The 16,806-nt window shown below is 44.0% G+C and overlaps 1 protein-coding gene across 1 annotated transcript in view; it reads right to left on the reverse strand.

Moving 5' to 3' along the window:
• ADAMTS12 (ADAM metallopeptidase with thrombospondin type 1 motif 12) overlaps positions 1–15,900 on the reverse strand; it is a 391,698-nt gene extending 375,798 nt beyond the window's left edge. Inside the window, exons 1-2 of the mRNA XM_055422207.2 lie at positions 15,396–15,900; positions 1,353–1,714 (exon numbers count right to left, since the gene is read on the reverse strand). Of these exons, the coding sequence (XP_055278182.2) occupies positions 1,353–1,714; positions 15,396–15,522 (489 nt within the window). The 5' untranslated portion in view covers positions 15,523–15,900. The remainder of the gene's footprint in view (positions 1–1,352; positions 1,715–15,395) is intronic.
• Between the last annotated feature and the right edge of the window lie 906 nt (positions 15,901–16,806).

The raw sequence follows: 16,806 nt of genomic DNA on the forward strand, positions 1-16,806 counted from the left end.
CAGCCAATATTCATTATGTCCATTATTTACCAGATACTCTTCTAGATTTATACACGAATGCATTTAATACTGACAGTCCTATATTACAGAGATTAGCATACTTCTCTTGCAAAACACAGCAAATATTTGGGTCCTCCTAGTCCCACACAGTCCCTATCCTCACCATTCAGCTCTACTGTTGTAAGTCAAAAGCATGGACATATCTGTGTTTCAATAAAACTTTATTTATAAAAAAAAAAGGTGGCCCAGGTTTGGCCCATGAGCCGTAGTTTACCAACCCCTGCTTTGTGAGTTGGGGGCTATTATTATCTCCATTCCACAGAGGAGATAGCAGAGGCACAAAGGAATCAACTGACAGCCCAAGGGTCCATGTGCAGTCTGATTATAAACTAGCCAGAATTGATGCTTGATGCTTTTGAACTGTGGTCTTGGCAAAGACTCATGAGAGTCCCTTGGACAGCAAGGAGATCCAACCAATCCATCCTAAAGGAAATAAGTCCTGAATATTTATTGGAAGGACTGATGCTGAAGCTGAAACTCCAATACTTTGGCCACCTAATGCAAAGAACTGACTCACTAGAAAAGACCCTGATGCTGGGAAAGATTGAAGGCAGGAGAAGGGGATGACAGAGGATGAGATGGTTGGATGGCATCACCGACTCAATGGACATAAGTTTGAGTAAACTCCATGAGTTGGTGATGCACAGGGAGGCCTGGCGTGCTGCAGTCCATGGGGTCTCAAAGAGTCAGACATAACTGAGCAACTGAACTCAACTAAACTGAACTGAGAATCAACAATGAGCTCATAGCAGCTGCTGGCCAGCACCATCATTTTTTATTTTTTTATTTTTCTGGCTGTGCCAAGAGATATACAAGATCTTAGTTCCCTGAGCAGGGATCAAACCCAGGCCCCCTGCACTGGGAGCTCGAAGTCTTAACCATTAGAGCACCACGGAAGTCCCTCACCATCCTCACTATACGCCTCACACCCAGTCCAGGTACAGGTTTTCCTAACTCCAAAGGGGCTAGCCAGCCAACCAGTCACCAACACCCTCAGAGCTGCCTCAGAGGTTGAAGACACAACTCTGATCCACCCCCCACCACCACTTCTTGCTCTGATATTCTTGGTTGAACTTCTCCCTGGACCCTCAATTCCCTTATTCTCTCCATTCCATCCAGATGGATTGACTTTTAATTTTACGCACTTTCTCTCCAGCCTGTTTGGAAACCTGGATCATGCATATCACAAGTGCTCAATTCATATGTGTCGAATGTGTGTGTGAACCTGTTTACAGTGGGTTCCCCAGGCCATGACAGCCAGGGACTGAGGGCAGAGAAGAAAGAGGACTCACCAGTCCATGGCAGGCACTGAGGGCTGCAGTCCCGACTCTGGTGCCTTGCTGCAGAACTGTGCCCCTGAGATGGCAGGGGGGCCCCGAGGAAGCCTCCATCTTCACACGGGAGAGGTTCCCGTATCTCCTCTCCACGATGTAGCTTTTGGAAAGTAATCCCTGATTGACCGTCAAGTTAAAGAACAAGTCCTTATCCTGGTGTGAAATTCTATAGTACACCCGGTCCTCTAAGTGATCCAACTCTCTCTTTCTCCTGCTGCTGGAGACAGAATGGTGCAAGGCATAAGACAGAAAATGCCCGCTTGCATCGACTCGGACAGGAGCCACCACGTGGTATTCTGGCAGGGCCTTGATAAAATGCTCTGGGGGGAAGAAAGGAAACACAGAATAAGACTAAGAAATCCTTTCAACATGTACACACTATTATATTTAAAACAGATAGCCAACAAAGTCCTACTGTATATCACTGGGAACTCACCTCAGTGTTATGTGGCAGCCAGAAGGGAGGGGTGTTTGGGGGAGAATGGATATACGTATATGTATGGCTGAGTCCCTTTGCTGTCCACCTGCAACTATCATAACATTGTTAATTGGCTCTCCTCCAATATAAAATAAAAAGTTTTAAAAAAAAGAGAGACTAAGAGATCCCTGTTGAATCTATGGTTAAGACAAATACACTCCTGTTTGAACTTGGATTTTAGCTTGCTGATTTCAAAATCCTACTGTTGACCTGAAGTTTAGAGATTGTTTCCATGGTATGAACTACATTCACATCAAGTTCCCTAAACAACTCAAATCGACCCAGGGCTCTCTCACAGATGACAGGTGACTGTCTGAGCTGACATCGAGACATAGCTGTGGATGTCAGACATTTCATCTGAGACAGACTAAGACGAGAATTAATGCATGAGGAATATGGTTAGGAAAGTGGCGAGATCGGTATGGCAAACAGGAACATTTCAGGTCTAGAGTTCATTCATACAAATCACAGAGCTTCACCGTTTATCATAAGGAATGTATATGCCTCTAAAATTTTCAGTTAAGTCAGGTTGAAGGAAAAATGCAAAAGCACAGAAACCCATCAAGTAGACCCTGAAAAACCTTGCATAGTTACAGCATAAGTGTTCTGTAATGTAACAATGAGTACATAAAAGAACTTGGATGTTTCTTTTTTATTTTTGTAAAATATACAAAATAAAATGGTAGGTGAACATATTAGATTCAGAGGCATGGGGTCAAAATATAAAAATTTCCACTTTTTTATTGGAGCATAGTTGCTTTCCAATGCTGTATTAGTTTCTGCTGTACAGCAAAGTGAATCAGCTGCATGTATATATACCATGTGGCACATATGTATACAATGGAATATTATTCAGCCATAAGAAGGAACAAAACTGCCATTTGCAGAGATGTGGATGGATCTAGAGAAGCAAATCAAAAAAAGAAAAATAAATATTGTTTATTAACACATATATGTGGAATCTAGAAAACTGCCACTTCAAAAATGCAAGACATGAACACTTCTTCCTTCCTTCCACACATCAGAATGAACACATCTTTTGATTTCCTTAAATTGAAATCCCTACCACTGCTTCTTCACTTTCCTATTTGATAAAAACAAGAAATCTATTATATCTAGTGGAGAGTAAGCAGCAGGTTCCACATTACAGACTACCTAAAGCAAGCCACTGGAAAATTCTGAAAGAGATGGGAATACCAGACCACCTGACCTGCCTCTTGAGAAACCTGTATGCAGGTCAGGAAGCAACAGTTAGAACTGGACATGGAACAACAGACTGGTTCCAAATAGGAAAAGAAGTACGTCAAGGCTGTATATTGTCACCCTGCTTATTTAACTTCTATGCAGAGTGCATCATGAGGAACGCTGGGCTGGAAGAAGCACAAGCTGGAATCAAGATTGCCGGGAGAAATATCAATAACCTCAGATATGCAGATGACACCACCCTTATGGCAGAAAGTGAAGAGGAACTCAAAAGCCTCTTGATGAAAGTGAAAGAGGAGAGTGAAAAAGTTGGCTTGAAGCTCAACATTCAGAAAACAAAGATCATGGCATCTGGTCCCATCACTTCATGGCAAATAGATGGGGAAACAGTGTCAGACTTTATTTTTTTAGGCTCCAAAATCACTGCGGATGCTGACTGCAGCCAGGAAATTAAAAGACGTTTACTCCTTGGAAGGAAAGTTATGACCAACCTAGATAGTATATTAAAAAGCAGAGACATTACTTTGCCAACAAATGTCCATCTAGTCAAGGCTATGGTTTTTCCCGTGGTCATGTATGGATGAGAGTTGGACTGTGAAGAAAGCTGATCACTGAAGAATTGATGCTTTTGAACTGCGGTGCTGGAGAAGACTCTTAAGAGTTCCTTGGACTGCAAGGAGATCCAACCAGTCCATTCTAAAGGAGATCAATCCTGGGTGTTCATTGGAAGGACTGAAGCTAAAGCTGAAGCTCCAGTACTTTGGCCACCTCATGCAATGAGTTGACTCACTGGAAAAGACCCTGATGCTGGGAGGGATTGCGGGCAGGAGGAAAAGGGGACGACAGAGAATGAGATGGCTGGATGGCATCACCGACTCTGTGGATATGAGTCTGAGTGAACTCCGGGAGTTGGTGATGGACAGAGAGGCCTGGCGTGCTGTGATTCATGGGGTCGCAAAGAGTCGGACACGACTGAGCGACTGAACTGAACTGAACTGAAAGCAAGCCATTAACTGCTTGAGCTGATAAACTAATCTTTTGCTTCAGGCCAAAAAAAAAAGTGGCGGGGGGTGGGGGGTGGAGGAAAGAAGGAAACAAAGGAGGGAGGGAGAGGGACCAGGAGAGAAACAAAGGGGAAAAAAATGTTACGTTTCTACTTTACCTTCCAGCTGTACCCCTGCGCTTTGTAACTTGTATGACTTTGTTCAACTTATTTTCCCCAGCTACAATGTCTTTTGCTGCTGCTGTTGCTGCTAAGTCGCTTCAGTCGTGTCCGACTCTGTGCGACCCCATAGATGGCAACCGACCAGGCTCCGCCATCCCTGGGATTCTCCAGGCAAGAACACTGGAGTGGGTTGCCATTTCCTTCTCCAATGTGTGAAAGTGAAAAGTGAAAGTGAAGTTGCTCAGTCATGTCCAACTAGTAGCGACCCCATGGACTGCAGCCCACCAGGCTCCTCCGTCCATGCTATTTTCTAGGCAAGAGTACTGGAGTGGCTTGCCATTCTCTATCAAAATCTTATGTTTATGTTTAACATACTCTTATGCTTTTTTAGCTTTCATGGTGGCTCAGTGGTAAAGAACACACTTGCAATGCACAAGACTCAGATTCAATCCTTGGGTGGGGAAGATACCCTGGAGATGGAAATGGCAATCCACTGCAGTATTCTTGCCTGGGAAATTCCATGGATAGAGGAACCTGGCAGCCTACAGTCCACGGGGTCACAAAGGAACCGGACACAACTGAGCAATTAAACAACAACAATAACATGTTTTTTTTAATTTAAATTTTTGGCCTCACCCTGTGGCATGTGGGAACTTAGTTCCCTGACTAGGGATTGAACCCATGCCCCCTGCATTGGAAAGCAGAGTCTTAACCACTGCACCACCAAGAAAGTTCCATCTTATGCTTATTTTTTTAAAGTTTCAACTCAAATCCTCCCTCTTCTTTCTCCTAAAGTCCTTAAAGTTCTCTCTCTGTTCTGAACCACCATGTCCTCACTTTCTGTAGCTCCCAGAACAGCCTGATTCTACAGCGCCTTTTGTTTATTATATTACTGATTCCCAAACCCTTTAGAGGTCAGAATCTTGCATATCACAAGTGCCCAATTCATTTGTGTGCATGTAACACTGAACATATTTGTAGCTGACTATTCAAAAAAAATGGACTTAATGGGGTACAACTATAAAAGAGCTTTTTTTTTTTTTTGCAGAAAACTCTTCCAATATACTTGTAGTTCATCTGTGCCTTGGATAAGTAAAATAAGAGAAAGATAAAAACCATATGATCTTACTTATATGTGGAACCTAAAAAACAAAGCAAATGAACAAACATGACAAAACAGAACAGACACATAGATACAGAGACCAAACAGGTGGTTGCCACAGGGGAAGGGGCAAGGGGATGAGTGAAATAGGTGAGGGAGATTGAGGGGTACAAGCTTCCAGTCACCAAATGAGTCTGGGGATAAAATACATAGTGTGGAGAATATAGTCAATGACACTGTCATATCTTTGTACAGTGACAGGTGGTAACTAGACTCACCAGCGATCATTTTGAATTGTATAGAAATATTGTTGAATCACTATGTTATGTACCTGAAACTAACAGAGGTCAATTATACTTCAAAAAAAGAAGGAAAGAAAGAAAGAAGGAAACCTGAGACAGAGAACAACTTTCACTCCTCAGTTCAGTTCAGTTCAGTCGCTCAGTCGTGTCCGACTCTTTGCGACCCCATGAATCACAGCACGCCAGGCCTCCCTGTCCATCACCAACTCCCGGAGTTCACTCAAACTCATGTCCATCGAGTCGGTGATGCCATCCAGCCATCTCATTCTCTGTCGTCCCCTTCTCCTCCCGCCCCCAATCCCTCCCAGCATCAGAGTCTTTTCCAGTGAGTCAACTCTTCACCTGAGGTGGCCGAAGTATTGGAGTTTTCACTCCTAGGTACTAACAAAGTCTCAGTTTTTAAGAGTAAACAGTCCAGCCTCCTTGCTTCTGACTGCAGTGACTAAGAGCACCAGAGCACACAGCACCACGAACAAAGCTTAAAAACAATCCTCGGTGAAATGTAAGAATCGAAACAACTCAATACAGAGCCATTTACAGTCAGGGAAAAGACACGCAAACACAGGAATACAAAGTTTCCCAGGTCAGGACATACACGAACAAAAAAATACATATGGAACCCATTAAAACAGTTTTCTATGTGGAGGGCTGAGAGTGGAGAATCAGGATCAAAAAGCATAAATAGACAAAACAAGAAAGGCATTTTGCACAAATTAATAATGTGAAAGTACCATGAACTAGGAGTCAGATTGACTCAGGCCTCTGTACTGTCCATCTCCAAGGAATATTTGGACCTCTTAAGAATCAGAGCTTCACTGCCCTTTCACAATCAGACCTCAGGAAAGGAATGGCCAGATTGGCTGAGGTTGGATGTGGTCAGCTTCTCTAGTATTTCCCTCCTGTTGCTCTCTTCTTCTATGGCTCAGAGTAATATCTCTGGTTCCCCCAAGACTGGAGCAGTGGAGAGCAGAATGGGGTAGAAAAAGTCTTATTCAGCTGAGTACAACCATCACCTTTCAACAGTACCCCTGTATGCTGATTCCTCTCAAGAGAAGCTTATGTACCTTCGAGGACCTGTCTCTAAAGATACATCCAAAGAATTAAACATGATAGATATAAAATAAAAGACTAACCTGCCTGAACCCCAGCACCTATTGCCCAAAGAACAGAAAAGGAAATACATTTACAGTTTTTGACCTAGTTGCTTTTGATCTACTGGGCTTTTTAAGAGAGTCAGCATAAGCTGGCTGTGTAATAATATAATGATTACAATTATAGTAACCATTAATGAACACTTGCTGTAATTGTGCATGCAAGTGTGTTCAGTCGTGTCCGACTCTTTGAGACCCCATGTGTTGTAGCCCACCAGGCTCCTCTGTCCATGGGATTTTCCAGGCGGGTTGCCATTTCCTCCTCCAGGGGATCTTCCTGACCCAAGGATCGAATCCACATCTCCTGCATTGCAAGCAAGTGCTTTACCACAAAGCCTCCAGGGAAGCACTTGCTGCAATAGTGCTCATTTAATCCACACAAGACTGTGTGTCACAGAATCAGTCACTATCCTCATTTCATAGAAAAAGAAACAGAATCTAAGAGAGATCACGGAGCCAATATGCAACATACTTAGAGTAAAATCTTGAGATTCCTATTACAAAATCATGTTCTTAGCCTCCACACTTCGTATACATAAGCAGTTGCACTTGGCATAGGGTACATCAGAGTAGAGGTGAGAACATTGCCCCTGGGGATGATGATCTGACAAGAAAAGAACCGGCTGACTTCCTTGAGAGGCCTCAAGTCACTCAGCAGTAAATGGAGAAAATAACTGACTCTTTACCTGGTGAAGTAAGGGGAGGTAAAATCACCTTCACCCTTGATTTTACTGTAAAGGAGGTGGCTAAGTCACCGCAGCCAATAGGTGTGGATGGAGTTAGGAGGCTACTTAATGGAGTGTGTTTTATGTGGGCAGGCCAACTGCACTAGCCTCATCTACACAATGGACGTAAAAATAGTAGTATCTTAGGGTGGTTGTGGGGCTTCCCTGGTGGCTCAGATGGTAAAGAATCTACCTGCAATGGGGAAGACCTGGGTTCGATCTCTGGGTTGGGAAGATCCACTGGAGAAGGAAATGGCAGCCCACTCCAGTATTCTTGCCTGGAGAATCCCCATGGACAGAGGAGCCTGGTGGGCTACAGTCCATGGGGTCGCAAAGAGTCAGACACAACTGGGTGACTAAGCACAACACACAGGGTGGTTGTGATAATTTAATGTATTAATATACGTCATAGATTTAAAACAGTGCTTGACAGATAATGCTCACTATCTAAATACGAGTTACTCACTCTTGGTATTAAAGATAGAGACTTGGCTACTAGGGACCCCTGTGGCCTTAAATGTATGTAAGCTCCAAGCAGAGATGGGGAGAGGCCCAAGCTCATCTTGGCTTCCTCTCAGTGGGCGTTTAGTTTGGAGGAGTAGTTAGCTATTGTCCTGGCCAATAGAAAGCAGAGCTCAGAAGGGATATGACAAGGATGGAGAAACAAGATGTCAAGGAATAACTCCTGTTTTTTTTTTTATCAATTCTATTATCAAACATGGCATTTAGAGTATACCAACTTGGTTTCGTCTAATCCTCACAATTGTCTGGGATATCACTGACAGTGTTCCTTGTCTGAGGCTTCATTCCCACTTCTATAAAAAGACAATAAAGAGGAGTGAGGATTCAGGCTGAGGCAACCTGACCCCAGAGCACACCCTTCTAACTTCTGCCCTCCTACATCTCAAGGGTCTACCACTGAGAGCCAGACGTCAAGGTGGGGCATCAACAAGGCTGTGGGTGGGACTGACACACGCCATAATCACAGCACAGTTTGCACTAGGATTGGTGGCTTTAAAATACAAGCCACAAATACATTGATTTGCCTTATTTAAGATTAGATTGGAAACCCTAGGTCACAAGTTTAGATGATACTTCATGATAAACTTTGGGAAAAGCCTGTTGTTATAAGCACTTTTGAAAATACAAACTACCAACTGACCTTTCACCCTCTCTCAGAAAGAAAGGAGAGAGGTGAGAAATTATTGACCTGCCAGATTTTGTAAAATTTAAGTTAAATCTATACTTATTCTTTGTATTTATTTCTATATGAGAGAACAATTGAATTTCTAAGACTCCTTCCTACAAAGGGCAATGATAATACTTCCTGTAATAGTAGGAAGTTTATTTTCATAATTCTCTTCCATGTGTTGTTGTAACATTTCAATTGTATCTTTATTATGGAAAACTACATACATGGAAAGGTTGTGGAGAATTGTATTGATTCAAAACTTTGACTCAAAGTTATAAAATACACCAGAAGAAACTGAGTTTGCTCACTGCTGCTGCTGCTGCTAAGTCACTTCAGTCGTGTCCAACTCTGTGTGACCCCATAGACGGAAGCCCACCAGGCTCCCCCGTCCCTGGGATTCTCCAGGCAAGAACACTGGAGTGGGTTGCCATTTCCTTCTCCGAGTTTGCTCACTAGCCCTACATTAACTAACCCACAGACAGTAAATACTGATGAGAATGGAGACAAATGCCATATCAAAACTGTGAAGGCTCTTCTTACGTTAAGATCTGAAATCATTTCCTCTTTGCAGAAGTTATCTTTTGCAAATGGCATAAGCATATGATCATGACATTGGTCTTGAAACACACTGTAGCTCTGCCTCGGTTCTGCACAAGCCCAAGCAGGGGATGGACTTCATGGAGTTGCCAGCAGCAAAAGAGATCACGGAAGGACCCATGACCTGTAAACAGTACAAGGTATATGAACCTGAGGGGAGATTGCCAGCTGCAGAAGAAAGTTGTGTGCAAGATTAATATTTCCTATGGTTCTGATGTTGAAGCTAAAACTCCAACACTTTGGCCACCTGATGTGAAGAGCTGACTCATTTGAAAAGACCCTGATGCTGGGAAAGATTGAGGGCAGGAGGAGAAGGGGACAACAGAGGATGAGATGGTTGGATGGCATCACTGACTCAATGGACCTGGGTTTGAGTGGACTCCAGGAGTTGGTGACGGACAGGGAGGCCTGGCGTGCTGCGGTTCATGGGGTCGCAAAGAGTTGGACATGACTGAGCAACTGAACTGAACTGAATAGTTCTGATAATAGGTTGGGAGCCTTGTGGAGGTCATCACACACTCGTGTATTTCACCACTGAGCACTGAGGGAAGAATATGAGGCAGAGATTGTCCATTCTACCTCTTTGTAGTCCTAGAAAGTATTGGATTCATCTCCATGGTCCTTTCTACTTCCCTTGTGGTACAGTAGACAGGAAACTGCCTGGTAATGCAGGGGACGCAGGAAGATCCCACTAAGCCCATATGCCACAACTATTGATCTTGTGCTCTGGAGCCTGCGAGCCACAATTACTGAAGCTCCTGTGCCCTAGAGCTTGTGCTTCTCAACAAGAGAAGCCACGTCAACTAAGAGTAGCCCCCGCTCGCAGCAAGTAGAGAAAGTCCAGGCAGTAAAAGAGTCCCAGTGCAGCCAAAAATAAATAAATAAAATTATTAAAAAACAATAAAATGGTGACTCTCCTGCCCCGCCCCTGAGAACAAGAAGAAACTCTGATAGTCATCAAGGTTCTGAGTCTGCCTCCCACTGCAGGAACCTGTGTGACTCCCCTCAACCTGCTACTGGAGTGGCAGTTAGGAGGTGCTCAATAAATGCATGTTGACTGACTGACCAACCAGATCTCCCATTCCTTGTCTGCAGAAATAAAAAGGATGGCAGACATGATATCTAAAGTACTTTCCAAGTTTAAATATTCAGAACTTGCGTGCAATTGAAAAATGTTGTCAGAGTGGAAATGGAACTCTTTAGAGACTGATTAGAAGCAACAGGCAGTAAGGCAAAGCCCTAGTCTTCTTATTCCCAGAAAGCTTTAAAGATTTCCTTTTCAATGAAAATAAAATTTACAATGAGATATCACCTCACATGGGTTGGAATGGTCATCATTAAAATATGCTAATAACAATTGCTGGAGAGGATGTGAAGAAAAAAAGAACCTTCCTACACTGTTGCTGTGAATGTAAACTCGTGCAGCCACTGTGGAAAACAGTATGGAGGTTCCTCAAAAAACTAAAAATAGAGTTGCCATATGATCCAGCAATGCCTCTCCTGGGGATATATCCAGACAAAATTCTAACTTGAAAAGATACATGGACCCCTATATTCGTAGCAGCACTACTCACAAGACAGGAAAACAACCTAAATGTCCATCAACAGATGAATAGGTGAAGAACATGTGGTACACATATACATGTGTGCTTAGTTGATTGGTCTCAACCGACTCTTTGTGACCCCATGGACTGTAGCCCTCGAGGCTCCTCTGTCCATGGGATTTTCCAGGCAAGAATACTGGAGTGGGTTGCCATTTCCTCCTCCAGGGTGTCTTCCTGACCCAGGGATCGAACCCAAATCTCCTGGGTCTCCTGCATCACAGACAGTTTACCACTGAGCCATGGGGAAGCCCACATGTATACAATGGAATATTACTCAGCAATAAAAAAGAATGGACTAATACCATTTGCAGCAACATGAATGGACCCAGAGCGTATCACACTAAGTGAAGTAAGTCAGAAAACAAATATCATCTGGAAGCACTTATAGTGGAATCTGGGCTTCCCATGTGGCTCAGTAGTAAAGAATCCAACCACCAATGTGGGAGACAAGGGTTTGATCCCTGGGTCAGGAAGATGCCCTGGAGGAGGAAAGGGCAACTCAATCCAGTATTCTTGCCTGTATACTGCCATATACAGAGTAGCCTGGCAGTCTACAGTCCATGGGGTCACAAAGAGTTGGACACAAGTGAGCAACTAAGCACTCACGCACATATGTGGAATCTAAAATATGACACAAATGAATAATACTCCATTGTGGATATGTACCACAGCTTTCTTATCCATTCATCTGCAGATGGACATCTGCAGGATGAATATAGCAGGACATGTCCTGGCTATTATAAACAGTGCTGCGATGAACACTGGAGTACATGTGTCTCTTTCAATTCTGGTTTCCTCGGTGTGTATGCCCAGGAGTGTGATTGCTGGGTCGCATGGCAGTTCTATTTCCAGTTTTTTAAGGAATCTCCACACTGTTCTCCACAGTGGGGAGGGAGGTGGGAGGGGGGTTCAAGATGGGGAACACATGTACACCCGGGGCAGATTCATGTCAGTGTATGGCAAAACCAATACAATACTGTAAAGTAATTAGCCTCCAGTTAAAATAAATAAATTAAAAAATAAAATAAAATATGACACAAACGAATCTATCTATGAAGCAGAAACAGACTCACAGACATAAGAACAGACCCCAAAGAGGAATGGGGGGTGGATGGATTGGGAGTTTGGGATTAGCAGATGTAAATTATTATATATGGAATGAATAAACAAGGTCTTACTGTATAGGACAGTGAGCTGTACTCAATATCCTGTGATAAACCATAATGGAAAAGAATGTACACATATGTGGGATTGAATCACTTAGCTATACAGCAGAAATTGACACAACATGCAAATCAACTATACTTCAATTAAATAAATTTTTTAAAAAAGAATTTCGTTTTCTATCTAGTTTACCTTCATTCTTATTCTCTCACTTATCTCCCTCTTTCTCTCTCTCTCTAAATTCTAAATGGAAATCTGCTCAACAATGTCTCCTTTGCACCAAATGGGGATTACTTGTAAATCCACCAGTGAGTTGATTGAGAACAAATATTTTGGTGAAAAGACTTTTAAAAATCTGAATATTTTTCCTGGTTTTATTTTATTTATTTTAAGCTGTTACAAAATAATGGTTATATTCCCCTGTGCGGTACAATATACCCTTGTAGTTTACTTATTTTATACATAGTAGTTTGTATCTCTTAACCCCTACCCTTATCTTGCCCTACCCTCTTCTCTCTCCCCATTGGTAACCACTAATTCATACTCTATATTTGTGAGTCTGTTTCTGTTTTGCTATATTCAGTTGTTTTCTTTTTTAGATCCCACATATAAGTGATATCATATGATGTTTGTCTATGTCTGATTTATTCCACTAAGCAAAATGTCCTCTAGGTCCATCCACATTGTTGCAAATGGCAAAATTTCATTCTTTTTATGGCAGAGTAGTATTCCATTGCATATATGTACCACATCTTTATCCATTCACCTACTGATGGACACTTAGGTTTCTTCCGTATCTTGGCTGTTATAAATAGTGTTGCTATGAACATGGGGATACATGTATCTTTTTGAATTAGTGTTTTCATTTTCTTCCAATATTTTCCCAGGAGTGGAATTCCTAGATCATATGGTAGTTCTATTTTTATTTTTTTTGAGAAATCTCCATACTGTTTTCCACAGTGGCTGTGCCAATTTATGTTACTACTAACAGTATACAAAGATTCCCTTTTCTCCACATCCTCACCAACATTTATGACTTGCTTACTTTATGATGATAGCTGTTCTGAAAGGTGTGAGGTGATGTCTCATCGCAGTTTTGGTGTGCATTTCTCTGATGATCTGTGATGTTGAGCATCTTTTTATGTGCCTGTTGGCCATCTATATACCTTTCTTAGAAAAAACATATTCAAGTCTTCTGCCCATTTTATTGGTTGTTTGGGATTTTTTATATAGAGTAATATTTATATGTATATATATTTGGATTTTAACCCCTTATCAATTCTAGCATTTGCAAATATTTTCTCTCGTTCAGTGGATTGTCTTTCATTATGCTGATGTCTTCCTTTGCTGTGGAAAAGCTTTTAAGTTTGATCAGGTCTCAATTGTTTTCTTTGGCTTTTGTTTCTTTTGCCTTAGGAGACATGTCTGAAAAAATATTTCTATGATTTATGTCAAAGAGTGTTCTGCCTATGGTCTCTTCTAGAAGTTGAATGGTTTCAAATCTGACATTTAGGTCTTCAACTAAAATCGAAAACATTTTTGGAATTAAAATCTAAGTATCTATGCATCACCAATAAGCTCAGAGGACTGTACAGCTCTTTTTTGGTATCAACCCCTCTCAGCACACAACCCTAAAGGTGACTTATCTCTCGAATTCCAGAGAGGAGAAAGCAAGTCCCAGTGGAGTCTGCTCCACACTGAGCTGAATTCGCTTACAAAGAAGATGTGGAGCAAGCAGAGCTGAAAACCAGCCCAGGAGAATGTGTGTTTTTGAACCAAACCATCTCCAAATGCCCTGGGAAGTGCTCACAAGCTTTGTGCTGCCGGCAAAAGAGACTTTTCACAAAAGGACTGTTTTTCAAAGAACAACAAACGCTGCTATTTTAAACTTGGGGGTGGGAGATCTGTTTGGACCTGGACCGTTTACACAAGCGAGTGCTGGCTGACTGACATCTCACCCCAGTGTCTGCAGCTCCGGCTTCCAAGGAAAGCAAAGGGTCCCGCTTCTGATGGCTCTGGGAGTCAGCATATGAGCTCTCCAGCTGTAGTTGAACTTTGCAACGTAGGCAGAAATCCTCAACAAGGTCAGGCTGGTGACGTTTGCCACCCAAGTGGTCTTGGGGATTAAAGGGGGCCAGGAAGTTATGGAAGACTTGAGCACAGTCAGCAGACACAGGACTTAATGGACACTAACCCCCATGCTCTGCACGCGCGCACGCGTGTGTGTGTGTGTGTGTTGTCCCTATTATTGCTCTAGGACAATGCTGCTTGACTGTAAGAAGCCAACCACTGGAGTCAGGCTACCTGGGTTTACAGCCTCATTCCACCATAGCTAAGCCCATGAACTCCCCAGGTTTCAGCTTCCTTGTGTGTAAAGCAGAGGTGGTAACAAAGGTGCCTGCACCTAGGAGGCTGTTGTCAGCAGTCAAGAGGCTGACACACCAGAGTGCTCCCACATCCAACCACACCGGCCATGGCTGCTGCCATGACTGTTGGCTCCCAGAAGCCCAGTGAACTGCCCACCAAATGGGAATGTGTCTGGCCCTCGCAAATCCAATGAAAAGGCAGAGACGACAACACCATCCTGCTCAGGGTGTTAGATTTTAAAAACATGTAATAATAATAATAACAACGAGTATAATCACCAATTTCCATCACAACTCCAGTCTTTCTCTCGCATTATAGAGATTCATGAAATTCTGGAAGAGAAGCAGCCAGAGGTGATCAGCAAGACAGAACAGGGAAAGGTGAGCCCCTACGGTAGGACATTTTCTCTAAAAGGGCTGTTATTTTTACAACACAGCCCTAAATCTTTCCAGGAAAGGAAAACACAGCCAAGCTCACTCAGCAGGGGGGCGGAATCACATTTCCCCTTCCCTCACCAGAAGTTTCAAACTCAGAAGTTTCAAACTAACTAGAAACATGGCAATGACTGCCAGTGGCCGGTTGGAACTTTTATTTAAAAAAAAAAAAAAGTCATTTTCGGTGTTCAGAGTCTGAAAAATAGGGATTGAAACAGTGCAATTTTCAGAAGAGAAAAAGGCGGTGAGGGGTTACTAGCTAACTCTAGAGTTTTCGCAGCAGCATCCTTCGTGTACAAGTCCTGACCTTCGGTTTCCGTAGGAAGTAAGGACTCCACACGTTAAGCACTGAATTCCGAGATGCCCAGGGTTACCCAGCTCCCAGCCCAGATTTCTTTGCAACTCAGCCAAACGGCTTTGAGGAGTTCATTTGAGTGGGGGAAGGGAAAAAAAGAGCAACCAACTTTGCAGCGTCTTACCCTGCGGTTTTCAAAGGAAATAAAGAAAAGACACTAACCTTGCCTCTTGTCTGGGAAGCGCACCCGGCCCGGCTGAGGTTGTCGCCCATAGCAAAGGGCCCCCAGGTTCAGGAGCTGAGCCACCACGGAGAGCTTTGCAAGCCAGCTCCTCTGGGCACATGGCATGATTCAGTCGTTGGGGAGAAGAAAAGTCAACAAGTTGTAGCTCTCAGCTCAAGAAATCAAGTCCTCGCCCGTGGCCAAGCAGGAAGATGCAAGGGTGCATGGTCCAGGAGTGGGGAGAGGGAGGCTGCAAGGCTGCCCACGATCTCCCTTTGCTTTTTTTTTTTTTAAGCAATAAGGGGCTAGTTACCTTTCCGTTCCCTCCCTCCTCCTGAAAGGGGAGTGATTCCGCTGACAGCGTCAGCTTTCCGCGGGCTGTGGAATGGGTCCGAGAGGGAGGGTGCAGCCCACCCCCGATCCCCACCCCTCTGCCTTGGGCGCCCGGCCTCCTCCAAGCCAACCCCGCGCATCTTCCTCCTGGACTCCCACCCCCGCCGCGCTCCGCCGCCCCGCCCAGAGCCCGGCCGAGCCGGCCAAATAGGGGAGCTCAGGGAGAGTCACCCTGGGCGGGACCGCGAGTGAGAGGCCCCCAGGCCAGTCCCTCATACACGAGGAAGACATTGAGGGCAGAGATGGGGCAGAGGGGACCCCACTCCCTGACCCTCCTCAGCTCAGTGCTGCCCCCTTTCCGCCTTTTCTCCTCCCCGTTCCTGAACTTTTCCTACCTCTACCAAGCCTCCTCTGCCGGCCCTCTGTCTCCCAAGATTCTCTTTCAGGGCTGGCTAGGGCTTCCCTTTCAAAAAATTAACAAGCAGTTTTTCCCTTTGCCCGGTTACACAAAGGGAAATGGTGTGTTCCCATGCTGGTGCAACCCTGGACAAGACTCCGTGCCATGAGGTGATGGGACCAAAGGACCAGGAACAGCTCTGAGTCTGCAGGTCTCTTGGGGGTTTTTCTAATCTTCCTAAGCCCACCTGCACTCACCCAAAAGGAAACCAGAAGAGTAGACGAAGTCAGTCAGCCCCAGAAGGTGTCAAAGTGTTTCTCCAGTTTACCTGCACAGGCCACCCATGGAAGGTGAAACCATCCAGAGGCTCAAGCTTTACATCAATGAGACTGCTACAAACTAGGGTGCTTGTCAGGCATCCTGAGAATTTCCTGGGATAATCCACTCAAGATTTTGCACCTCAGGGCTGAAACAGGCCTCTTCATTCCATTCAGGAGTAATTTGGCCCCCTACTGGTTCTCCGTGGCTTCCTGCCAACCCATATGTGTTCAGCGAGTGGAGTGGGTACCAACTCATCTAGTCTTGCCCAGGGCTAAGCAGTGAGCCAAGCACGAGGTGGTGCTCACAGACCTGGGGCGGGTAGTTTGAAGGACTTCAGACTGGATATATACATACCACAT

This window comes from Moschus berezovskii, chromosome 18 (genome assembly GCF_049115385.1).
Source record: "Moschus berezovskii isolate FMDL1 chromosome 18, NW_MosBer_1.0, whole genome shotgun sequence".
Lineage (NCBI taxonomy): Eukaryota > Metazoa > Chordata > Mammalia > Artiodactyla > Moschidae > Moschus > Moschus berezovskii.